The sequence below is a fragment of the Bombina bombina genome, chromosome 7, assembly GCF_027579735.1.
Source record: "Bombina bombina isolate aBomBom1 chromosome 7, aBomBom1.pri, whole genome shotgun sequence".
Classification (NCBI taxonomy): Eukaryota; Metazoa; Chordata; class Amphibia; order Anura; family Bombinatoridae; genus Bombina; species Bombina bombina.
Window position 1 is genome coordinate 412,755,852 of NC_069505.1, and position 26,558 is coordinate 412,782,409.

At 41.8% G+C, this 26,558-nt stretch overlaps 1 protein-coding gene across 1 annotated transcript in view; it reads right to left on the reverse strand.

Annotated features, from left to right (window-relative positions):
- IFT27 (intraflagellar transport 27) overlaps nucleotides 1-26,306 on the reverse strand; it is a 55,056-nt gene extending 28,750 nt beyond the window's left edge. The window contains 3 exon segments of the mRNA XM_053689038.1: nucleotides 690-749; nucleotides 830-909; nucleotides 25,035-26,306. Of these exon segments, the coding sequence (XP_053545013.1) occupies nucleotides 690-749; nucleotides 830-909; nucleotides 25,035-25,068 (174 nt within the window). The 5' untranslated portion in view covers nucleotides 25,069-26,306.
- Between the last annotated feature and the right edge of the window lie 252 nt (nucleotides 26,307-26,558).

Below are 26,558 nucleotides of genomic sequence, written 5' to 3' on the forward strand. Positions count from 1 at the left end.
CTCTGATGCAGGCAGGCGTGAGCCGCAGGCAGTAAGATGAGTGCTCTGATGCAGACAGGTATGAGGCGCAGGCAGTAAGATGAGTGCCCCGATGCAGGCAGGTATGAAGCGCAGGCAGTAAGATGAGTGCTCTGATGCAGGCATGTGTGAGGCGCAGGCAGTAAGATGAGTGCCCTGATGCAGACAGGTATGAGGCGCAGGCAGTAAGATGAGTGCTCTGATGCAGGCAGGTATGAGGTGCAGGCAGTAAGATGAGTGCTCTGATGCAGGCAGGCGTGAGCCGCAGGCAGTAAGATGAGTGCTCTGATGCAGACAGGTATGAGGCGCAGGCAGTAAGATGAGTGCCCCGATGCAGGCAGGTATGAAGCGCAGGCAGTAAGATGAGTGCTCTGATGCAGGCAGGTATGAGGCGCAGGCAGTAAGATGAGTGCTCTGATGCAGGCAGGTATGAGGCGCAGGCAGTAAGATGAGTGCCCTGATGCAGGCAGGTATGAGGCGCAGGCAGTAAGATGAGTGCTTTGATGCAGGCAGGTATGAGGCGCAGGCAGTAAGATGAGTGCCCTGATGCAGGCAGGTATGAGGCGCAGGCAGTAAGTTGAGTGCTCTGATGCAGGCAGGTGTGAGGCGCAGGCAGTAAGATGAGTGCTCTGATGCAGGCAGGTATGAGGCGCAGACATTTGGGCACTCACCACACTGTCTCCAGTATCTGGAATCACCACAGTTTTCATTGAAACCTCCACCACGGTCGTCTGCAGAAGAGATGTCAGAAAGTTATGTGTTCCTGAGGTATAAAACTACTATATACTGGCACAGCTCTGTTATAACATACCATGTTGTAATTTTTCTGGAAGAAGCTACCATCAGTCTTGAAAAGCTGCACTAGAGTGCTCTTCCCCACGGTGGCATCACCTGGAAATAAGAACAAAGCACAGAGAAATTACAACCACCCGCAGGCCGCTTGTAAATATAATGTGTGCAGCGTTACAGACTACCGTAATTAAAAACGCCTGCCACTAACTTGCACTAAGAGACAATACACCCACCTGCAGGCCGCTCGCACTTGTGACACTACCCGCAGGCCGCTCGCACTTATGTGACACTACCCGCAGGCCGCTCGCACTTATGTGACACTACCCGCAGGCCGCTCGCACTAATGTGACAACCCGCAGGCCGCTCGCACTGATGTGACACTACCCGCAGGCCGCTCGCACTAATGTGACACTACCCGCAGGCCGCTCGTGCTTATGTAGCACTACCCGCAGGCCGCTCGCACTTATGTGACACTACCCACAGGCCGCTCGTACTTATGTAGCACTACCCGCAGGCCGCTCGCACTTATGTGACACTACCCGCAGGCCGCTTGCACTTATGTGGCACTATCTGCAGGCCGCTCGCACTTATGTAGCACTATCTGCAGGCCGCTCGCACTTATGTGACACTACCCGCAGGCCGCTCGCACTTATGTAGCACTATCTGCAGGCCGCTTGCACTTATGTAGCACTATCTGCAGGCCGCTTGCACTTATGTGACACTACCTGCAGGCCACTTGCACTTATGTGACACTACCCGCAGGCCGCTCGCACTTATGTAGCACTATCTGCAGGCCGCTCGCACTTATGTGACACTACCCGCAGGCCGCTCGCACTTATGTGACACTACCCACAGGCCGCTCGCACTTATGTGACACTACCCACAGGCCGCTCGCACTTATGTAGCACTATCTGCAGGCCGCTCGCACTTATGTGACACTACCCGCAGGCCGCTCGCACTTATGTAGCACTATCTGCAGGCCGCTTGCACTTATGTAGCACTATCTGCAGGCCGCTTGCACTTATGTGACACTACCTGCAGGCCACTTGCACTTATGTGACACTACCCGCAGGCCGCTCGCACTTATGTAGCACTATCTGCAGGCCACTCGCACTTATGTGACACTACCCACAGGCCGCTCGCACTTATGTAACACTATCTGCAGGCCGCTCGCACTTATGTGGCACTATCTGCAGGCCGCTCGCACTTATGTGGCACAACCCGCAGGCCGCTCACACTAATGGGGCACAACCCGTAGGCCGCTCGCACTTATGTGGCACAACCCGCAGGCCGCTCACACTTATGTGGCACAACCCGCAGGCCGCTCACACTTATGTGGCACAACCCGCAGGCCGCTCACACTTATGTGGCACAACCCGCAGGCCGCTCGCACTTATGTAGCACTACCCGCAGGCCGATCGCACTTATGTAGCACTACCCGCAGGCCGCTCGCACTTATGTAGCTCTATCTGCAGGCCGCTTGCACTTATGTGGCACAACCCACAGGCCGCTCGCACTTATGTGACACTACCCGCAGGCTGCTCGCACTTATGTAGCACTACCCGCAGGCCGATCGCACTTATGTAGCACTACCTGCAGGCCGCTCGCACTTATGTAGCTCTATCTGCAGGCCGCTTGCACTTATGTGGCACAACCCACAGGCCGCTCGCACTTATGTAGCACTACCCGCAGGCCGCTCGCACTTATGTAGCACTATCTGCAGGCCGCTTGCACTTATGTGGCACAACCCGCAGGCCGATTGCACTTATGTAGCACAACCCGCAGGCCGCTCACACTTATGTGGCACAACCCGCAGGGCGCTCGCACTTATGTAGCACTATCTGCAGGCCGCTCGCACTTATGTGGCACAACCCGCAGGCCGCTCACACTTATGTAGCACTATCTGCAGGCCTCTCGCACTTATGTGGCACAACCTGCAGGCCGCTCGCACTTATGTAGCACTATCTTCAGGCCGCTCGCACTTATGTGCGCACTACCCGCAGGCTGCTTGCACGTGTGTGGCGCTACAAACTACAATCAGTATAAACGTCTGCCACTGACTTGTACACAGCGGTGAAAATAGCCTTTCTTTCATGTAATTAGCAAGAGTCCATGAGCTAGTGACGTATGGGATATACATTCCTACCAGGAGGGGCAAAGTTTCCCAAACCTTAAAATGCCTATAAATACACCCCTCACCACACCCACAATTCAGTTTTACAAACTTTGCCTCCGATGGAGGTGGTGAAGTAAGTTTGTGCTAGATTCTACGTTGATATGCGCTCCGCAGCAAGTTGGAGCCCGGTTTTCCTCTCAGCGTGCAGTGAATGTCAGAGGGATGTGAGGAGAGTATTGCCTATTTGAATGCAGTGATCTCCTTCTACGGGGTCTATTTCATAGGTTCTCTGTTATCGGTCGTAGAGATTCATCTCTTACCTCCCTTTTCAGATCGACGATATACTCTTATATATACCATTACCTCTGCTGATTCTCGTTTCAGTACTGGTTTGGCTTTCTACAAACATGTAGATGAGTGTCCTGGGGTAAGTAAATCTTATTTTCTGTGACACTCTAAGCTATGGTTGGGCACTTTGTTTATAAAGTTCTAAATATATGTATTCAAACATTTATTTGCCTTGACTCAGAATGTTCAACTTTCCTTATTTTTCAGACAGTCAGTTTCATATTTGGGATAATGCATTTGAATTAATCATTTTTTCTTACCTTCAAAAATTTGACTCTTTTTTTCCTGTGGGCTGTTAGGCTCGCGGGGGCTGAAAATGCTTCATTTTATTGCGTCATTCTTGGCGCGGACTTTTTTGGCGCAAAAATTATTTTCCGTTTCCGGCGTCATACGTGTCGCCGGAAGTTGCGTCATTTTTTGACGTTATTTTTCGCCAAAAATGTCGGCGTTCCGGATGTGGCGTCATTTTTGGCGCCAAAAACATTTAGGCGCCAAATAATGTGGGCGTCTTATTGGCGCTAAAAAATAAGGGCGTCGCTTTTGTCTCCACATTATTTAAGTCTTATTTTTTTCATTGCTTCTGGTTGCTAGAAGCTTGTTCTTTGGCATTTTTTTCCCATTCCTGAAACTGTCATTCAAGGAATTTGATCAATTTTGCTTTATATGTTGTTTTTTCTCTTACATATTGCAAGATGTCTCACGTTGCATCTGAGTCAGAAGATACTACAGGAAAATCGCTGTCTAGTGCTGGAGCTACCAAGCTAAGTGTATCTGCTATAATTTTTGGTATCTGTTTCTCCACCTGTTGTTTGTATTGCATGTCATGACAAACTTATTAATGCAGATAAAATTTCCTTTAGTACTGTTACATTACCTGTTGCTTATAAGGAAAAAAGGAGGTCTGTGAATTAGCACAAGAATGGCTACCCTGAAAAAAGAGGTAAGTTCCAGAAGACCTCTAAACAATAAATATAAAAACCAAATACAGGGTGCGCTAATGAAAGCTGCTAATCAAGAGGATTGAGTTGAACTAATAATTGCAGAATATGTAGAAAACAAGTGGATAAGATAATATCATAAAATATATTTTAATACATTAAAATGAACCCTAATACAAATAAACTAACAATGAAAATAATTATGAGTGAACTCTAAATGAAAAATAACAAAAGGTATAAAAATATATTAATAAAACAAAAATAAAATTAAATAAAATTAAATAAAACCACCGGTGGAAAAAATCAGGAAGAAAAAATGGAAGTCCGTTAGGGGCTTAAAAATGTATCCAAATAAACACAGTTCATAGGTTAAAATTGCAAATGAAAAAATATATATGTAGTGGAAGTCAAATGAGAGCACGGAAAGCAGCTAAGTCAGTCTGTGTGGCTGTATCAATGTGATTTTGCATCAATGTAACATTCGGGTAGAAAGTTCCGTCGATGGCTACAAAGACGATCTGCATTCAAATGGAAAAGTCAGTGACATAAATGATTCATCTTACAAGTTGGACTCACCCAGAATACGAAGCTATTTTCTGTTTGCTTCTCCGTGTGTTAGAGTAGTAGGTCCGAAGTAAACACGTTAGACCCTTGGTGGTTAAGAAATTACCTTTCAGGTGAGCAGTATCGCTCCAGCGTGTACTGTGGTTTGCCGGATTGTGCAGCGTGTGCGGGGTCACGTGATATTTTGTTCCAATTAGATGCACGGATTACCGGGTGGTCTGTGGTTCAGCGTGTAAGTGATGTCTGCAGATTCTGATCGTCACAGCTAGCCAAACTTGTTGATGAGATGGAGAACAATGTTACATAGCAGTTAGGATTGTTTACGAAGAGTTCCAAAGTGGAAAACAACAGAGCGCTCTGTGTGTTATATAAAACTTGGTAGTAAAACAATCTCAATGTTGCGGATCAACGCGTTTCAGCTGATGTAGCCTTTTTCAAGATCTTGAAAAAGCTGATGTAGCCTTTTTCAAGATCTTGAAAAAGGCTACATCAGCTGAAACGCGTTGTCTGTTATTTCTCCTTCTAGTTTACATAAAAGTCTTTTAAAACTTCTCTTTTTTCAGATGAATTTTTAAATGAACATCATCATTCTGATACTGATAATGGTTCTTCTGGTTCAGAGGTTTCTGTCTCAGAGGTTGATGCTGATAAATCTTTGTATTTGTTCAAGATGGAATTTATTCGTTCTTTATTTAAAGAAGTATTAATTGCATTAGAAATAGAGGATTCTGGTCCTCTTGATACTAAATCTAAACGTTTAAATAAGGTTTTTAAATCTCCTGTAGTTATTCCAGAAGTGTTTAATCTCCCTGATGCTATTTCTGAAGTAATTTCCAGGGAATGGAATAATTTGGGTAATTCTTTTACTCCTTCTAAACGTTTAAGCAATTATATCCTGTGCCATCTGACAGATTAGAGTTTTTTTGGGACAAAATCCCTAAGGTTATGGGGCTGTCTCTACTCCTGCTAAATGTGCTACTATTCCTACGGCAGATAGTAATTCATTTAAGGATCCTTTAGATAGGAAAATTGAATCCTTTCTAAGAGAAGCTTACTTATGTTCAGGTAATCTTCTTAGACCTGCTATATTTTTTAGCGGATGTTGCTGCAGCTTCAACTTTTTGGTTAGAAGCTTTAGCGCAACAAGTAACAGATCATAATTTTATAGCATTATTATTATTCTATAACATGCTAATAATTTTATTGGTGATACCATCTTTTGATATCATTAGAGTTGATGTCAGGTATATGTCTTTAGCTACTAAAGCTTTATGGATTAAACTTGGAATGCTGATATGTCTTCTAAGTCAACTTTGCTTTCCTTTTCTTTCCAGGGTAATAAATTATTATTTCAACTGTTTCTGGAAGGAAGGGAACTTTTTTACCAAAGGATAAAAAATCTAAGGTAAATTTAGGTCTAATAATCATTTTCGTTCCTTTCCTCACAATAAGGAACAAAAGCCTGATCCTTCATCCTCAGGAGCGGTATCAGTTTGGAAACTATTTCCAGTTTGGAATATATCCAAGCCTTATAGAAAACCTATAGCCAGCTCCTAAGTACCCATGAAGGTGCGGACCTTATTCCAGCTCAGCTGGTATGGGGCAGATTACGTTTTCTTCAAAGAAATTTTGATCAATTCCGTTCTCAATTTCTGGTTTCAGAACATTGTTTCAGAAAGGTACAGATTTGGCTTCAGTTAAGGCCTCCTGCTAAGAGATTTTTTTCTTTCCCGTGTCCCAGTTAACACAGCAAAGGCTCAGCATTTCTGAAATGTGTTTCAGATCTAGAGTTGGCTGGAGTAATTATGCCAGTTCCAGTTCTGGAACAGGGGCTGGGGTTTTATTTTATCTCTTCATTGTACCAAAGAAGGTCAATTCCTTCAGACCAGTTCCGGATCTATCTATATTGAATCGTTATGTAAGGATACCAACATTCAAGATGGTTACTGTAGGACTGTCCTGCCTTTTGTTTAGCAAGGGCATTATATGTCTACAATAGATTTACAAGATGTGTATCTGCATATTCCGATTCATCCAGATCATTTTTAGTGTCTGAGAATCTCTTTTTAGACAAGCATTACCAGTTTTGTGGCTCTACCGTTTGGTCTAGCCTCAGTTCCAAGAATTTTTTTCTAAGGTTCTCGGTGCCCTTCTTTCTGTAATCAGAGAACAGGGTTTTGGTATTTCCTTATTGGACGATATCTGGGTACTTGCTCAGTCTTCTCATTTTCGAAGAATCTCATACGAATCGACTTGTGTTGTTTCTTCAAGTTCATGGTTGGAGGATCAATTTACCAATCAGTTCATTGATTCCTCAGACAAGGGTAACCTTTTTAGGTTTCTAGAATAGATTCAGTGTCTATGACTCTGTCCTTGTCAGACAAGAGAAGTTTAACATTGATTTCAGCTTGTCAAAACCTTCAGTCACAATCATTCCCTTTGGTAGCCTTATGCATGGAAATTTTAGGTCTTAGGACTGCCGCATCAGATGCGATCTCCTTTGCTCGTTTTCACATGCGACCTCTTCAGCTCTGTATGCTGAACCAATGGTGCAGGGATTACTCAAAGATATCTCAATTAATATCTTTAAACCGATTATACGACACTCTCTGACATGGTGGACAGATCACCATCGTTTAGTTCAGGGGGCTTCTTTGTTCTTCCGACCTGGACTATAATCTCAACAGATGCAAGTCTTACAGGTTGGGGAGCTGTGTGGGGGTATCTGACGGCACAAGGGGTTTGGGAATCTCAGGAGGTGAGATTTCCGATCAATATTTTGGAACTCCGTGCAATTTCAGAGCTCTTCAGTCTTGGCCTCTTCTGAAGAGAGAGTTGTTCATTTGTTTTCAGATAGACAATGTCACAACTGTGGCATACATCAATCATCAAGGAGGGACTCACAGTCCTCTGGCTATGAAAGAAGTATCTCGAATTTTGGTTTGGGCGGAATCCAGCTCCTGTCTAATCTCTGCGGTTCATATCCCAGGTTTGGACAATTGGAAAGCGGATTATCTCAGTCGCCAAACGTTGCACCTGGGCGAATGGTCTTCACCCAGAGGTATTTCCTCAGATTGTTCAAATGTGGGAACTCCCAGAAATAGATCTGATGGCTTCTCATCTAAACAAGAAACTTCCCTGGTATCTGTCCGGATCCAGGGATCCTCGGGCGGAGGCAGTGGATGCATTATCTCTTCCTTACAAGTGTCATCCTGCCTATATCTTTCCGCCTCTAGTTCTTCTTCCAAGGGTATTCTCCAATATTCTAAAGGAATGCTCGTTTGTCCTGCTGGTAGCTCCAGCATGGCCTCACAGGTTTTGGTATGCGGATCTTGTCCGGATGGCCTCTTGCCAGCTGTGGACTCTTCCGTCAAGACCAGTCTTTCTGTCTCAAGGTTCTTTTTTCCATCAGGATCTCAAAACCTTAATTTTAAGGTGTGGAGTTTGAACGCTTGATTCTTGGTCAAAGAGGTTTCTCTGACTCTGTGATTGATACTATGTGACAGGCTCGTAAATCTGTATCTAGAGAGATATATTATAGAGTCTGGAAGACTTATATTTCTTCAGGATGGTTTAGATTAAGGTTTGTCCGCAAGTTTCTTGAAAGACAAATCTCTGCTCTTTCTGTTCTTTTTCACAGAAGGATTGCTAATCTTCCTGATATTCATTGTTTTGTACAAGCTTTGGTTCGTATAAAACCTGTCATTAAGTCAATTTTCTCCTCGGAGTTTGAATTTGGTTCTGGGGGCTCTTCAAGCTCCTCCTTTTGAACCCATGCATTCTTTGGTCGTTATATTACTTTCTTGGAAAGTTTTGTTTCTTTTGGCCATCTCTTCTGCCAGAAGAGTCTCTGAATTATCTACTCTTTTTTGAGAGTCTCCTTTTCTGATTTTTGCATCAGGATAAGGCGGTGCTGCGAACTTCTTTTGAATTTTTTACCTAAGGTTGTGAATTCTAACAACATTAGTAGAGAAATTGTGGTTCCTTCATTATGTCCTAATCCTATGAATTCTAAGGAGAAATCATTGCATTCTTTGGATGCTGTTAGAGCTTTGTAATATTATGTTGAAGCTATTAAGTCTTTCCGAAAGACTTCTAGTCTATTTGTCATCTTTTCCGGTTCTAGAAAAGACTAGAAAGCTTCTGCCATTTCTTTGGCATCTTGGTTGAAATCTTTATTTCATCATGCCTATGTTGAGTCGGGTAACACTCCGCCTCAAAGGATTACAGCTCATTCTACTAGGTTAGTTTCTACTTCCTGGGCGTTTAAGAATGAAGCTTCGGTTGATCAGATTTGCAAAACAGCAACTTGGTCCTCTTTGCATACTTTTACTAAATTCTACCATTTTGATGTGTTTTCTTCTTCTGAAGCAGTTTTTGGTAGAAACGTACTTCAGGCAGTGGTTTCAGTTTGAATCTTCTGCTTATGTTTTTTCATTAAAATTTTATTCTGGGTGTGGATTATTTTCAGCAGGAATTGGCTGTCTTTATTTTATCCCTCCCTCTCTAGTGACTCTTGTGTGGAAAGATCCACATCTTGGGTAATCATTATCCCATACGTCACTAGCTCATGGACTCTTGCTAATTACATGAAAGAAAACATAATTTATGTAAGAACTTACCTGATAAATTCATTTCTTTCATATTAGCAAGAGTCCATGAGGCCCGCCCTTTTTTGTGGTGGTTTTGATTTTTTTGTATAAAGCACAATTATTCCAATTCCTTATTTTATATGCTTTCGCACTTTTTTCTTATCACCCCACTTCTTGGCTATTCGTTAAACTGAATTGTGGGTGTGGTGAGGGGTGTATTTATAGGCATTTTAAGGTTTGGGAAACTTTGCCCCTCCTGGTAGGAATGTATATCCCATACGTCACTAGCTCATGGACTCTTGCTAATATGAAAGAAATTAATTTATCAGGTAAGTTCTTACATAAATTATGTTTTTCCCACACTTAAAGGGGCATGAATCACTATGAGATTGTAGTATTAAATATTTTATTATTTGTAGTAAACAGAAAAAAAAACAAAAAAACACTTTGCAGTATCCAATATTTATTTTGTCCTTCCCATGGTATTCTTTGTTGAAGAGATACCTAGGTAGATGTCTGGAGCACTACATGACAGGAAATAGTGCTGCCATCTAGTGTTCTTGCTAATGTAGAACATTGTTGCAAAACTGATGCCATATACTGCTGCAGACACGTGCACACTCCTGAGCTTACATCCCTGATTTTCAACAAAAGATACAAGAAAACTAAAAAAAAGAATGATAATAGAAGTAATTTGAAAATTTGTTTAAAATTGTATGTTCTATCTGAATCATGAAAGAAAAAATTGGGTTTTATGTCCCTTTAATAGTGTGTAGTTGCTAATAGCTGGCTGTTAACGTGTATGTTTCTATATGTGAAATGAACATGGGCATTATTGGTATAGTGGACATACGTGTTAGTTAATTTATTGATATGTGATCATTTTTAACATGTCGTTTTAAACAATTTTACAATTTAATTGTATTATCTAATTTGCTTTGTTCTTTTGATATCCTTTGTTAAAAAGCATATCTAGGTGGGAACGGGACCAACAATGAACTGCTGGGAGCTAGCTGGTGGCTGCACATATATACTTCATTATTGGCTCTCCTGATGTAAAGTAAATTGGAAAGTTGTTTAGAAGTGGATTCTCTATCTGAATTATGCAAATAACAAATTCATGTTCCTTTAGCTGTATTTAAATCAGCTGCAGAACACCCTTGAGCTTGTCTCTTTCTGATTTCTGCTGCTGTCTCTTCTTTACATAGCCACCCTATAGCCAATACAGCAGTGTTGAGATTCTCAATTAAGTTGGCAATTTCAACTAGATGTGCGCATTCGGGTCCTAACGAAGGAAGAAGGCGGTTGCTCGTGGTCTTCGACTCTTTTCGGAAACAGATTTAAAAGGGATACTAAACCCAAATGTTTTCTTTCATGATTCAGATGAGCAGTAAATTTAAGCAACTTTCTAATTTACTTCTTTTATCAATTTTTATTTGTTTTCTTGGTATCTTTATTTAAAAAGCAGAAATGTAAAGCTTAGGAGTCTGCCCATTGTAGGTTCAGCACCCTGGATAACGCTTCCTTATTGGTGGCTATATTAAACAAACCAATAAGCAAGCATAACCGAGGTCGGAACCAAAAATGGGCCAGCTCCTAAGCTTTACATTCCTGCTTTTAAAATAAAGATAGCAAGAGAACGAAGAAAAATTGATATTAGAATTAAATTAGAAAGTTGCTTAAAATTGCTGCTCTATCTGAATCATGAAAGAAAAAAAAAAGGTTTAGTGTCCCTTTAAGAAAGTTCAACATACTAATATATGGAATTTCACAGAGGTTTATATGGAGCAATAGGAGGAGTTATAGGGAGGGTTATATGGTGCAATAGGAGGAGTTATAGGGAGGGTTATATGGTGCAATAGGAGGAGTTATAGGGAGGGTTATATGGTGCAATAGGAGGAGTTATAGGGAGGTTTATATGGAGCAATAGGAGGAGTTATAGGGAGGGTTATATGGTGCAATAGGAGGGGTTATAGGGAGGATTATATGGAGCAATAGGAGGAGTTATAGGGAGGGTTATATGGTGCAATAGGAGGAGTTATAGGGAGGTTTATATGGAGCAATAGGAGGAGTTATAGGGAGGGTTATATGGTGCAATAGGAGGGGTTATAGGGAGGATTATATGGAGCAATAGGAGGAGTTATAGGGAGGGTTATATTGTGCAATAGGAGGAATTATAGGGAGGGTTATATGGTGCAATAGAGGAGTTATAGGGAGGGTTATATGGTGCAATAGGAGGGGTTATAGGGAGGGTTATATGGTGCAATAGGAGGAGTTATAGGGAGGGTTATATGGTGTAATAGGAGGAGTTATAGGGAGGGATATATGGTGTAATAGGAGGAGTTATAGGGAGGGTTATATGGTGTAATAGGAGGAGTTATAGGGAGGGATATATGGTGCAATAGGAGGAGTTATAGGGAGGGTTATATGGTGCAATAGGAGGAGTTATAGGGAGGGTTATATGGTGTAATAGGAAGAGTTATAGGGAGGGTTATATGGTGCAATAGGAGGAGTTATAGGGAGGGTTATATGGTGCAATAGAGGAGTTATAGGGAGGGTTATATGCTTCAATAGGAGGAGTTATAGGGAGGGTTATATGGTGCAATAGGAGGAGTTATAGAGAGGGTTATATGGTGCAATAGGAGGAGTTATAGAGAGGGTTATATGGTGCAATAGGAGGAGTTATAGAGAGGGTTATATGGTGCAATAGGAGGAGTTATAGGGAGGGTTATATGCTTCAATAGGAGGAGTTATAGGGAGGGTTATATGGTGCAATAGGAGGAGTTATAGAGAGGGTTATATGGTGCAATAGGAGGAGTTATAGAGAGGGTTATATGGTGCAATAGGAGGAGTTATAGGGAGGGTTATATGCTTCAATAGGAGGAGTTATAGGCAGGGTTATATGGTGCAATAGGAGGAGTTATAGGGAGGGTTATATGCTTCAATAGGAGGAGTTATAGGGAGGGTTATATGGTGCAATAGGAGGGGTTATAGGGAGGGTTATATGGTGCAATAGGAGGATTTATAGGGAGGGTTATATGGTGCAATAGGAGGAGTTATACTGAGGGTCATATGGTGCAATAGGAGGAGTTATAGGGAGGGTTATATAGTGCAATAGGAGGAGTTATAGGGAGGGTTAGATGGTGCAATAGGAGGAGTTATAGGGAGGGTTATATGGTGCAATAGGAGGAGTTATAGGGAGGGTTATATGGTTCAATAGGAGGAGTTATAGGGAGGGTTATATGGTGCAATAGGAGGAGTTATAGAGAGGGTTATATGGTGCAATAGGAGGAGTTATAGGGAGGGTTATATGCTTCAATAGGAGGAGTTATAGGGAGGGTTATATGGTGCAATAGGAGGAGTTATAGAGAGGGTTATATGGTGCAATAGGAGGAGTTATAGAGAGGGTTATATGGTGCAATAGGAGGAGTTATAGGGAGGGTTATATGCTTCAATAGGAGGAGTTATAGGGAGGGTTATATGGTGCAATAGGAGGAGTTATAGGGAGGGTTATATGCTTCAATAGGAGGAGTTATAGGGAGGGTTATATGGTGCAATAGGAGGGGTTATAGGGAGGGTTATATGGTGCAATAGGAGGATTTATAGGGAGGGTTATATGGTGCAATAGGAGGAGTTATACTGAGGGTCATATGGTGCAATAGGAGGAGTTATAGGGAGGGTTATATGGTGCAATAGAAGGCATTATAGGGAGGGTTATATGGTGCAATAAGAGGAGTTATAGGGAGGGTTATATGGTGCAATAGGAGGAGTTATAGGGAGGGTTATATGGTGCAATAGAAGGCATTATAGGGAGGGTTATATGATGCAATAGGAGGAGTTATAGGGAGGGTTATATGGTGCAATAGGAGGAGTTATAGGGAGGGTTATATGCTTCAATAGGAAGAGTTATAGGAAGGGTTATATGGTGCAATAGGAGGAGTTATACTGAGGGTCATATGGTGCAATAGGAGGAGTTATACTGAGGGTTATATGGTGCAATAGGAGGAGTTATAGGGAGGGTTATATGGTGCAATAGGAGTTATAGGGAGGGTTATATGGAGCAATAGGAGGGGTTATAGGGAGGGTTATATGGTGTAATAGGAGGAGTTATAGGGAGGGTTATATGGAGCAATAGGAGTTATAGGGAGGGTTATATGGTGCAATAGGAGGAGTTATAGGGAGGGTTATATGGTGCAATAGGAGGAGTTATAGGGAGGGTTATATGGAGCAATAGGAGGAGATATAGGGAGGGTTATATGGAGCGATAGGAGGAGATATAGGGAGGGTTATATGGAGCAATATGAGGAGTTATAGGGAGGGTTATATGGAGCAATATGAGGAGTTATAGGGAGGGTTATATGGTGCAATAGGAGGAGTTATACTGATGGTTATATGGTGCAATAGGAGGAGTTATAGGGAAGGTTATATGGTGCAATAGGAGGAGTTATAGGGAGGGTTATATGGTGCAATAGGAGTTATACTGATGGTTATATGGTGCAATAGGAGGAGTTATAGGGAGGGTTATATGGTGCAATAGGAGGAGTTATACTGATGGTTATATGGTGCAATAGGAGGAGTTATACTGAGGGTTATATGGTGCAATAGGAGGAGTTATAGGGAGAGTTATATGAAGCAATAGGAGGAGTTATAGGGAGGATTATATGAAGCAATAGGAGGAGTTATAGGCAGAGTTATATGGTGCAATAGGAGGAGTTATAGGGAGAGTTATATGGTGCAATAGAGGAGCTATAGGGAGGGTTATATGGTGCAATAGGAAAAGTTATAGGGAGGGTTATATGGTGCAATAGGAAAAGTTATAGGGAGGGTTATATGGTGCAATAGGAAAAGTTATAGGGAGGGTTATATAGTGCAATAGGAGGAGTTATAGGAAGGGTTATATGGAGCAATAGGAGGAGTTATAGGGAGGGTTATATGGTGCAATAGGAGGAGTTATAGGGAGGGTTATATGTAGCAATAGGAGGAGTTATAGGGAGGGTTATATGTAGCAATAGGAGGAGTTATAGGGAGGGTTATATGGAGCAATAGGAGGAGTTATAGGGAGGGTTATATGTAGCAATAGGAGGAGTTATAGGGAGGGTTATATGGAGCAATAGGAGGAGTTATAGGGAGGGTTATATGGTGCAATAGGAGGAGTTATAGGGAGGGTTATATGGTGCAATAGGAGGAGTTATAGGAAGGGTTATATGGAGCAATAGGAGGAGTTATAGGGAGGATTATATGCTGCAATAGGAGGAGTTATAGAGAGGGTTATATGGTGCAATAGGAGGAGTTATAGGGAGGGTTATATGCTTCAATAGGAGGAGTTATAGGGAGGGTTATATGGTGCAATAGGAGGAGTTATAGGGAGGGTTATATGCTTCAATAGGAGGAGTTATAGGGAGGGTTATATGGTGCAATAGGAGGGGTTATAGGGAGGGTTATATGGTGCAATAGGAGGATTTATAGGGAGGGTTATATGGTGCAATAGGAGGAGTTATACTGAGGGTCATATGGTGCAATAGGAGGAGTTATAGGGAGGGTTATATGGTGCAATAGAAGGCATTATAGGGAGGGTTATATGGTGCAATAAGAGGAGTTATAGGGAGGGTTATATGGTGCAATAGGAGGAGTTATAGGGAGGGTTATATGGTGCAATAGAAGGCATTATAGGGAGGGTTATATGATGCAATAGGAGGAGTTATAGGGAGGGTTATATGGTGCAATAGGAGGAGTTATAGGGAGGGTTATATGCTTCAATAGGAAGAGTTATAGGAAGGGTTATATGGTGCAATAGGAGGAGTTATACTGAGGGTCATATGGTGCAATAGGAGGAGTTATACTGAGGGTTATATGGTGCAATAGGAGGAGTTATAGGGAGGGTTATATGGTGCAATAGGAGTTATAGGGAGGGTTATATGGAGCAATAGGAGGGGTTATAGGGAGGGTTATATGGTGTAATAGGAGGAGTTATAGGGAGGGTTATATGGAGCAATAGGAGTTATAGGGAGGGTTATATGGTGCAATAGGAGGAGTTATAGGGAGGGTTATATGGTGCAATAGGAGGAGTTATAGGGAGGGTTATATGGAGCAATAGGAGGAGATATAGGGAGGGTTATATGGAGCGATAGGAGGAGATATAGGGAGGGTTATATGGAGCAATATGAGGAGTTATAGGGAGGGTTATATGGAGCAATATGAGGAGTTATAGGGAGGGTTATATGGTGCAATAGGAGGAGTTATACTGATGGTTATATGGTGCAATAGGAGGAGTTATAGGGAAGGTTATATGGTGCAATAGGAGGAGTTATAGGGAGGGTTATATGGTGCAATAGGAGTTATACTGATGGTTATATGGTGCAATAGGAGGAGTTATAGGGAGGGTTATATGGTGCAATAGGAGGAGTTATACTGATGGTTATATGGTGCAATAGGAGGAGTTATACTGAGGGTTATATGGTGCAATAGGAGGAGTTATAGGGAGAGTTATATGAAGCAATAGGAGGAGTTATAGGGAGGATTATATGAAGCAATAGGAGTTATAGGCAGAGTTATATGGTGCAATAGGAGGAGTTATAGGGAGAGTTATATGGTGCAATAGAGGAGCTATAGGGAGGGTTATATGGTGCAATAGGAAAAGTTATAGGGAGGGTTATATGGTGCAATAGGAAAAGTTATAGGGAGGGTTATATGGTGCAATAGGAAAAGTTATAGGGAGGGTTATATGGTGCAATAGGAGGAGTTATAGGAAGGGTTATATGGAGCAATAGGAGGAGTTATAGGGAGGGTTATATGGTGCAATAGGAGGAGTTATAGGGAGGGTTATATGTAGCAATAGGAGGAGTTATAGGGAGGGTTATATGTAGCAATAGGAGGAGTTATAGGGAGGGTTATATGGAGCAATAGGAGGAGTTATAGGGAGGGTTATATGTAGCAATAGGAGGAGTTATAGGGAGGGTTATATGGAGCAATAGGAGGAGTTATAGGAAGGGTTATATGGTGCAATAGGAGGAGTTATAGGGAGGGTTATATGGTGCAATAGGAGGAGTTATAGGAAGGGTTATATGGAGCAATAGGAGGAGTTATAGGGAGGATTATATGCTGCAATAGGAGTTATATGGAGGGTTATATGCCAGATTTATTCTTGAACTGTCACAAGAATAAATCTGGCTCCGAAAAGAGCTAAAGGTCACGAGCCACCGCATTCTTCCTCCTTTGGATCCTAACGAAGGATCCAAATGCACACGTTTAGTTTCAACAGGCAAAAGTAGCTATTTCACATGACAAAATAAAAGTAAATGAGCTATTTATGAATAATTGAATACACTAAAGCAGATAAAATGGATTTATTTATGAATAATTGAATACACTAAAGCAGATAAAATGGACCTTTAAAAACACATTAAAAAGGGAGAACACTTTAAAGTACAACGTCCATTTAATGAACAAGCTGTACAGATTAGAAGAGGGCCTGGAGAGGTTTCACTCACTGAAAAGCTCTCAACATAACCAATAAACTTAAATCAAAATGTGTAACTGAAGCAAAACTCAAGTAGGTTTTTGGCACGTTGTCAGCGCAGCCCTGCACGCCTGCCTGGAGCAAACACAACCTTCCGGAGACAGGCGATATTTGGAAAATCTCTTTCCAATGACGGTGTTTTTCTTTCCTTAATACAGCGGCAATAAGACTCTTTAGGGGTCTGTAATTACATGAGAGTAATTCCCTGCTCTCTTGTCTGTTTAAAGGCTCTCAGCACTAACACTCTCAACACGTACAATTTCTTTAGGCAAGTAATCACGTACCCTGCGGTGTTGCATTTTGCACTCTATACACAATATGATAATGTGTATAATCAAGGGGCTGCTACAGAAACACTGCCATTTTATGGCCACTTTAGACCAATAAGTAGTTGTGATTGTGTGTCACATAAACAGAGAGCCCCGAGCTGCAGGAGATCCGTCAGCAATCATTTCATATTCCACAGGTGCAAGAGACCTGCGCACGTGTGTATGCGCCGTCTCCACAACACAGAATGATCAGGAAGGGTTATATAGAGTCGTAGAGGAACTTATAGGGAGGGTTTTATGGGGTAATTGTTAAAAGGGCGGTTTATGTGATGCAATAAGAGTTATAGGGAGGCTTCTACATACAATAGAAGTTAAAGGGAGGGTTATATGGTGCAATAGGAGGAGTTATAGGGATGGTTATATGGTGCAATAGGAGGAGTTATAGGGAGGGTTATATGGTGCAATAGGAGGAGTTATAGGGAGGGTTATATGGTGCAATAGGAGGAGTTATAGGGAGGGTTATATGTTGCAATAGGAGGAGTTATAGGGAGGGTTATATGGTGTAATAGGAGGAGTTATAGGGAGGGTTATATGGTGTAATAGGAGGAGTTATAGGGAGGGTTATATGGTGTAATAGGAGGAGTTATAGGGAGGTGTATATGGTGTAATAGGAGGAGTTATAGGGAGGGTTATATGGTGTAATAGGAGTTATAGGGAGGGTTATATGGTGCAATAGGAGGAGTTATAGGGAGGGTTATATGGTGCAATATGAGGAGTTATAGGGAGGGTTATATGGTGCAATAGGAGTTATAGGGAGGGTTATATGGTGCAATAGGAGTTATAGGGAGGGTTATATGGTGCAATAGGAGGAGTTATAGGGAGGGTTATATGGTGCAATAGGAGGAGTTATAGGGAGGGTTATATGGTGTAATAGGAGGAGTTATAGGGAGGGTTATATGGTGCAATAGGAGGAGTTATAGGGAGGGTTATATGGTGCAATAGGAGGAGTTATAGGGAGGGTTATATGGTGTAATAGGAGGAGTTATAGGGAGGGTTATATGGTGCAATAGGAGTTATAGGGAGGGTTATATGGTGTAATAGGAGGAGTTATAGGGAGGGTTATATGGTGCAATAGGAGTTATAGGGAGGGTTATATGGTGCAATAGGAGGAGTTATAGGGAGGGTTATATGGTGCAATAGGAGGAGTTATAGGGAGGGTTATATGGTGCAATAGGAGGAGTTATAGTGAGGGTTATATGGTGCAATAGGAGGAGTTATAGGGAGGGTTATATGGTGCAATAGGAGGAGTTATAGGGAGGGTTATATGGTGTAATAGGAGGAGTTATAGGGAGGGTTATATGAAGTAATAGGAGGAGTTATAGGGAGGGTTATATGAAGTAATAGGAGGAGTTATAGGGAGGGTTATATGGTGTAATAGGAGGAGTTATAGGGAGGGTTATATGGTGTAATAGGAGGAGTTATAGGGAGGGTTATATGGTGTAATAGGAGGAGTTATAGGGAGGTGTATATGGTGTAATAGGAGGAGTTATAGGGAGGGTTATATGGTGTAATAGGAGTTATAGGGAGGGTTATATGGTGCAATAGGAGGAGTTATAGGGAGGGTTATATGGTGTAATAGGAGTTATAGGGAGGGTTATATGGTGCAATAGGAGTTATAGGGAGGGTTATATGGTGCAATAGGAGGAGTTATAGGGAGGGTTATATGGTGCAATAGGAGGAGTTATAGGGAGGGTTATATGGTGTAATAGGAGGAGTTATAGGGAGGGTTATATGGTGCAATAGGAGGAGTTATAGGGAGGGTTATATGGTGCAATAGGAGGAGTTATAGGGAGGGTTATATGGTGTAATAGGATGAGTTATAGGGAGGGTTATATGGTGCAATAGGAGTTATAGGGAGGGTTATATGGTGTAATAGGAGGAGTTATAGGGAGGGTTATATGGTGCAATAGGAGTTATAGGGAGGGTTATATGGTGCAATAGGAGGAGTTATAGGGAGGGTTATATGGTGCAATAGGAGGAGTTATAGGGAGGGTTATATGGTGCAATAGGAGGAGTTATAGTGAGGGTTATATGGTGCAATAGGAGGAGTTATAGGGAGGGTTATATGGTGCAATAGGAGGAGTTATAGGGAGGGTTATATGGTGTAATAGGAGGAGTTATAGGGAAGGTTATATGAAGTAATAGGAGGAGTTATAGGGAGGGTTATATGAAGTAATAGGAGGAGTTATAGGGAGGGTTATATGGTGTAATAGGAGGAGTTATAGGGAGGGTTATATGGTGCAATAGGAGGAGTTATATGGAGGGTTATATGTTGCAATAGGAAGAGTTATAGGGAGGGTTATATGGTGCAATAGGAGGAGTTATAGGGAGGGTTATATGGTGCAATAGGAGGAGTTATATAGAGGGTTAAATGGTGCAATAGGAGGAGTTATAGGGAGGGTTATATGGTGCAATAGGAGGAGTTATAAGGAGGGTTATATGGTGCAATAGGAGGAGTTATAGGGAGGGTTATATGGTGCAATAGGAGGAGTTATAGGGAGGGTTATATGGTGCAATAGGAGGAGTTATAGGGAGGGTTATATGGTGCAATAGGAGGAGTTATAGGGAGGGTTATATGGTGTAATAGGAGGAGTTATAAGGAGGGTTATATGGTGTAATAGGAGGAGTTATAGGGAGGGTTATATGGTGCAATAGGAGGAGTTATAGGGAGGGTTATATGGTACAATAGAGGAGTTATAGAGAGGGTTATATGTGCAATAGGAGGAGTTATAGGGAGGGTTATATGGTGCAATAGGAGGAGTTATAGGGAGGGTTATATGGTGCAATAGGAGGAGTTATAGGGAGGGTTATATGGTGCAATAGGAGGAGTTATAGGGAGGGTTATATGGTGCAATAGGAGGAGTTATAGGGAGGGTTATATGGTGCAATAGGAGGAGTTATAGGGAGGGTTATATGGTGCAATAGGAGGAGTTATAGGGAGGGTTATATGGTGCAATAGGAGGAGTTATAGGGAGGGTTATATGGTGCAATAGGAGGAGTTATAGGGAGGGTTATATGGTGCAATAGGAGGAGTTATAGGGAGGGTTATATGGTGCAATAGGAGGAGTTATAGGGAGGGTTATATGGTGCAATAGGAGGAGTTATAGGGAGGGTTATATGGTGCAATAGGAGGAGTTATAGGGAGGGTTATATGGTGCAATAGGAGGAGTTATAGGGATGGTTATATGGTGCAATATGAGGAGTTATAGGGAGGGTTATAGGGTGGGTTATATGGTGCAATAGGAGGAGTTATAGGGAGGGTTATATGGTGCAATAGGAGGAGTTATAGGGAGGGTTATATGGTGCAATAGGAGGAGTTATAGGGATGGTTATATGGTGCAATAGGAGGAGTTATAGGGAGGGTTATATGGTGCAATAGGAGGAGTTATAGGGAGCCCTCCAGCATGCAATCCCAGTTAGGAAGCTACAGAGGCTTCAGGACGGCTAGGGCATTCCATGCCATCCTAACAGCGCTAAAGCCCAGCACGGTTATGATGGCATGGAACGTCCTAATGCCGGGAATGGGTTAAAACAAATTAACACCCTTTTTTTGTCAATTATTTGTCAATTGTCAATTATTTGTCAATTATTTGTCAATAGCCAAACTTCACACACCATTTGCCTTATTGCAGGAGATCTGAGCTTAAGTCAGCAGAGAACAAAGCTAGCCACTGGCATAATGTTAGTATAAACCCTTTATTGTTATCTGACAAATCCAAATTAGGAACGAATGTGTAGCAGGGTTGGCCTTGAGAAGTCAGCAGGTGCATTTTAAGTTGCATATTAGAAATTGTTTAATTTTCAGAGCAAACCTACATGAAAAAATTGGCCAAAATAAATAATGAAATATATTGCAAAGTTGTTTTAACTATCCATAACTAAAACATTCTATATAAAAATCTCAAGGTCTTTACTGTCCCTTTAAACACACAGTTAAATACAAGTAACAGTGCAATAACAAAATGCTTGAATACATAAGAGTATTTCTTTTTTTGCACTTAAAGGGACCTTTAAAGGGACACTGTAGTCAGAAATGAAATCACATTAAGATCGTAATATACATATATATCTATCTTTTCCTAAAGTATCTTCTTTACAAAATATGTAGCATTTAGAAAATATTTATATTGGAAATATTGCTTATTTCCAAACCTACTTCTAAGTCAGCCGTTACGGATTCCCAATCCGTGCTGACAACTGCAGTTGAAACATGGCGTCTTCAGTAAGTATTGTGCATGCGCGAGTTAGCGCAGCGTTACATCAAACGTCACCATCTGCAGATAGAAGCGTGAGAAGTCTCTACATGTTGGTAATTTTGGCTTCAGTGATCAGAAATGCGCATGCGCGATCTAGACTATTTTATGCGCATATTAATTAGAATATTGTATTATTTTGTATGTAAATAGTAAACGAAAGTAATCCTTTAAGCTGTAAGTTTGTTAGGCGAATTTGCATTGTTTGCAGGCCTGAAAAACAGCCCATGCTTTGTAGACATGGAATTTATTTACACATAGTTCACCTTAAATAAATCGATTAATAGAGGATACCGTCTTAAAATATTGACGTACAGAAATAACAGACTATGTGATTGTTTTTTTGACTGACACACGGTGAGGGGTATTATAATTGGTTGCACTGATCAATCTTTGTATTGCAAGATTAAAAAGGGACAGTACAGTGAACATGAAGTATTCACGATTCAGATAGAGCATGCAATTTAAAACAACCTTCCGAATTACTTCTGTTATCAAATGTGTTACATTATTTTAGTATCCTTTGTTGAAAAGCATATCTAGGTAGGTTCAGAAGCAGCAATGCAATACTTAAAAAAACACTCAAGTAAAAATTTAACTTTCATAATTCAGATAGAGCAGCAATTTTAGAAAACTTTCCAATATACTTCCATTAACAGAATGTGCACAGTCTTTTTAGGTTGATACATTTTCAGTCACCAGCTCCTAGTGAGCATGTGCAAGAATTCACAGAATATACCTATATGTATTTGTGATTGGCTGATGACTGTCACATGATACAGGGGGAGTGGCAATAAACGACTTTGAAATGTGTCCGGAAAAAAAAATCTACTACTCATTTGAAGTTCATACTATGTGCTATTGCATTGTCTTGTTATCATGCATGAGTTAATTATGCAAATACACTGTATTTACTGGGCATTTAATGATTGCTGCTGATTAGTGGCTGCACATATTGCCCCTTGTCATTGGCTTGACCAATGAGCTCAGCTAGCTCCCAGTAGTCTATTGCTGCTCCTGAGGCTGCCTGAGTGTGCTTTTAAACAAAGGATACTGAGAGAAGGAATCAACTTAGATAATACAAGTTAATGTGGTAATAGAAGTAGATTAAAACGTTTTTTTTTTTTTAATTGTATGATCTATCTGAAGCATGAAAGAAAAACGTAGCATTTCATGTCCATTTAAAAGGTCAGGAAACCCAATTTTGTTCTTTTCATGATTAAGTCAGAGCATGCAGTTTTGAACAACTTTCTCATTTCTATTAACACATTTTCTTGGTATCGTTTGTTGAAAAGAAGCTTAGGAGTGTGCACGTGTCTGGAGCACTATATGGCAGCAGTTTTGTAAGAATGTTATCCATTTGTAAGAGCACTAGAGGGCAGCACTATTTCCTGCATGTAGTGCACCAGATGCCTACCTAGGTATCTCTTCAACACAGAATATCATGGGAAGGAAGCAAATTTGATAATAGAAGTAAATTAGAAACTTTTTTTGTATTGTATGTTATGTCTGAATCACAAAAGAAAAAAAAGGGGTTTCATATCCCTTTAATGATACAAATCATGCAGGATTAACAGCGGTAATAAAAATAATTAAAGTAAGTCAACATTTTATGCGGAATTAAATCTGGAGTTCAGTTTTTGTCTTTATTCTGAGGCTGTAGTCAGGGAAAAAGACCCAAATGTGAAGGGATGTAAGGTGGGCAACAATTACATTTAAAAAGGAATTTATTTACATATGGAAATAGTTTTTGGAGTGGAGATTGCATTAATGTTCTGCTGACTTTCTTCACTATAAGTTAATCTTGAACTCCTACTATTCTGCCCTTAATCTATATAAGCATCATTACTTCTCTACTCTTATCTCTACTCTTTCTTGAAACCCAAAACATCTGCTCTCCACATTCAATACTCTTCTCCGCCCACCCCCACCTCAACTTTTCTGTCAGCCCAAGATTTGCCAGCCACTTCAACAACAAAATCGACTCCATCAGAAATGAAATCAGCTCTCAACATACTACTGGTCTCCCACCCCCTCAAAAGCTCACAATCATCCAAAACCCACAAAGCCATAAATTTAGATCTTTTGCCCCTGTTACAGAGGATGACGTTTCTGCCCTTATACTATCCTCTCACCTCACTACCTGTCCCCTTGACCTCATCCCCTAACAACTACTCCCCTCCCTCTCTTCTACCATTACCCCTATCTGTCTAACCGTACCTTTAGTGTAGCCTTCTCTGGGGTATCCTCTGCCCCATTACCTCTTTCTGTTGGGGTACCGCAAGGCTCTGTCCTCGGTACCCTTCTCTTCTCAATCTACACTTTCTCACTAGGTTCCTTAATAAAGTCCCACGGGTTTCATTATCATTTGTATGCCGACGATACCCAAATCTACCTCTCTGCACCAGAACTATCTCCTTCCTTGCTAACCGGTGTCACTAACTGTCTCTCTCATATCTCATCTTGGATGTCCTCTCACTACCTCAAGCTAAATCTCTCCAAAACTGAGCTCCTTATTTTCCCCCCTTCTTCCAAAATCTCCACCCCCCATGTCTCTATAACTGTTGACAACTCCATCATTACTCCAACCTCACATGCCCGATGTCTTGGGGTCACACTTGACTCAGATCTTTCTTTCACTCCTCACATTCAGTCCTTGGCTAAAGCCTGCCGCTTCCATCTTAAAAAAACCATCTCTAAAATTAGACATTTCCTTACACAAGACACAACAAAGATTTTAATTCACTCTCTCATCCTTTGCCGCCTCAACTACTGCAACTCTATCCTCTCTGGTCTCCCTAGCTGCCTCCTAGCTCCTTTACAATCCATAATGAATGCCTTTGCTAGGCTCATCTTCCTTGCACGTCGCACTTCATCTGCCGCACCTCTCTGCCAATCCTTCACTGGCTTCCTCTTGCCTCCAGGATTAAACACAAAATTCTCACTCTGACACACAGAGCCCTCAATTGCACTGCTCCCCACTACATCTCAGACCTTGTCTCCAGATACTTTCAATCCCGTCCCCTTCACTCCGCTCATGATCTCCTACTCTCCTCCTCTCTTGTTACCTCCTCACATTCCCGTCTACAAGATTTCTCAAGACTGGCTCCCATCTTATGGAACTATCTGCCTTGCTCCACAAGAATCTCCCCTAATTTTAAAAGCTTCAAGTGCTCCTTGAAGACTCTACTATTCAGGGATGCTTACAACCTACACTAACCTTCCTATCTCCACTGCTATCCCCTAAAACCCAATAGCATGTAAGCCTATGAGCCCAGCTGTTTGTAGTTCACCTTCATAAGAGCCGACTACAACAGTGCAACTCTCGGCAGGACCCTCTCTCCCTGTTTGATCCCAGTAATCGTTTTTTATATACCACCCATGTTCATAGCGCTGCGGAACCTGTTGGCGCTCTACAAATACCTGATAATAATAATGATGTTTTAATACTGCTCTAGAGATCTATGTCCTACACATGAAACTGCTTGAATGTCAGATCTACACTGCAGTGTGTGGTAGCCAAGGGGTTAAGGGTTTCTATTTTGTCCTTCACATGTCTATCACTTACCAGCTACTATGCACTTTGCTGACAGTTTCACCATGATGAGGTCACTGACAAGTGGGTATATTTGTACCAAATTCTCTGGAACTTCACACAGTCAAAAGATGGAAAGTCTATGTCAGAACTGAAAACACCAGGATCCTAAAGAAAAATGTCTTGATGGCTTTGGGAATGCTGGTTTCCCAGGTGATGCTAGCTTCTGGAGTGCTGGGTTCCCAGATGATTCTAGCTTCTGGGGAGCTGGGTTCCCAAGTAATTCTAGCTTCTGGGGTGCTGAGCTCCTAGATGATTCAAACTTCTGGGTTACCAAGTAATACTAGCTTCTGGGGTGCTGGATTTCCAAATGATTCTAGCTTCTGGGGTGCTGGATTCCCAAGTGATGCTAGGTTTTGGGGTGCTGGGTTCCTAGGTAATGCTAGCTTTTAGGGTGCTGGGTTCCTAGGTAATGCTAGCTTCTGGGGTGATGGGTACCTAAGTAATGCTAGCTTCTGGGGTGATGGGTCGCTAGGTGATGCTAGCTTCTGGGGTGATGGGTCGCTATGTGATGCTAGCTTCTGGGGTGATGGGTCGCTAGGTGATGCTAGCTTCTGGGTTTCCCAGGAAATGTCTACAGGGTTGCTATGTCCCCTAAACAATACTGTATTCTGGAAAGCCAGATTCCCAGGTAATCCCCAGACAATCCTATTTTGGGGGTACTGAATCTATAGGCAATAGTAGTTTCTAGGTGCTATCCACTGCTTGTTGCAGATTTGCAGGGTTCTTTGCTTCCACGGTCCCACCGGTTTATGCTGATTTATAGTTTATGGGTCGCTCAATGATGCTGTTTCTGGAAGTTCATGCGTTGATGTTGGGTCCTGTCGCAATACTGATTTGATGAAGCTGAGTTTGGGGTACTAGTTTTGGGGTGTTGTGTTCTCAAGTAACGCTGGTTTGGCTTCTGGGTCCTAAAGATAAGCTAGTTTGGAATACTGGGTCTTGAAGTGATGTTGGTATAGGTGTTGGATCTTCAAGTGATGCTGTTTTTAAGGTGCTGGGCGCTCACCACAGATGATTACATAGGTGATACTAGATGTCTGGCCGGAGTGATGCTGCAGTTTGCACTTCTCTATCCCGGAGGCGCAGCGTGCCCTGCACACCCCTGTATGTGTCTCTGTCACAACCACAGCGCTTCATAGCACCATGGTAACTAGCTTTTCCGGATCACGTGACTTGCACTTCCGTTTGCTCAGACTGTTATATCAAAAACTCCAAGATAACGGTTCTACTTCCTGCTTATAGGCCTGTGACATCACCGCAGTCACGTGACAGGGGATGATCACCTTCAGAGCACTACTGAAGGAGAATAGCGGGAAACTCAAACCAATAGGTGCGGTGAAGTGTGTGTCAGAAGCTCAGGATTCAGGAATGTTTCTTTTGTAATTTATAGAAAAAAAAAGCTGTAAAATCTCTCTAGAATGTGTAGTAGAAACAGGAATATCTGAGTGTGGTAGCAGCGTAGAAAAGCAGCATTTATTTTTTTTATAGAAGTAA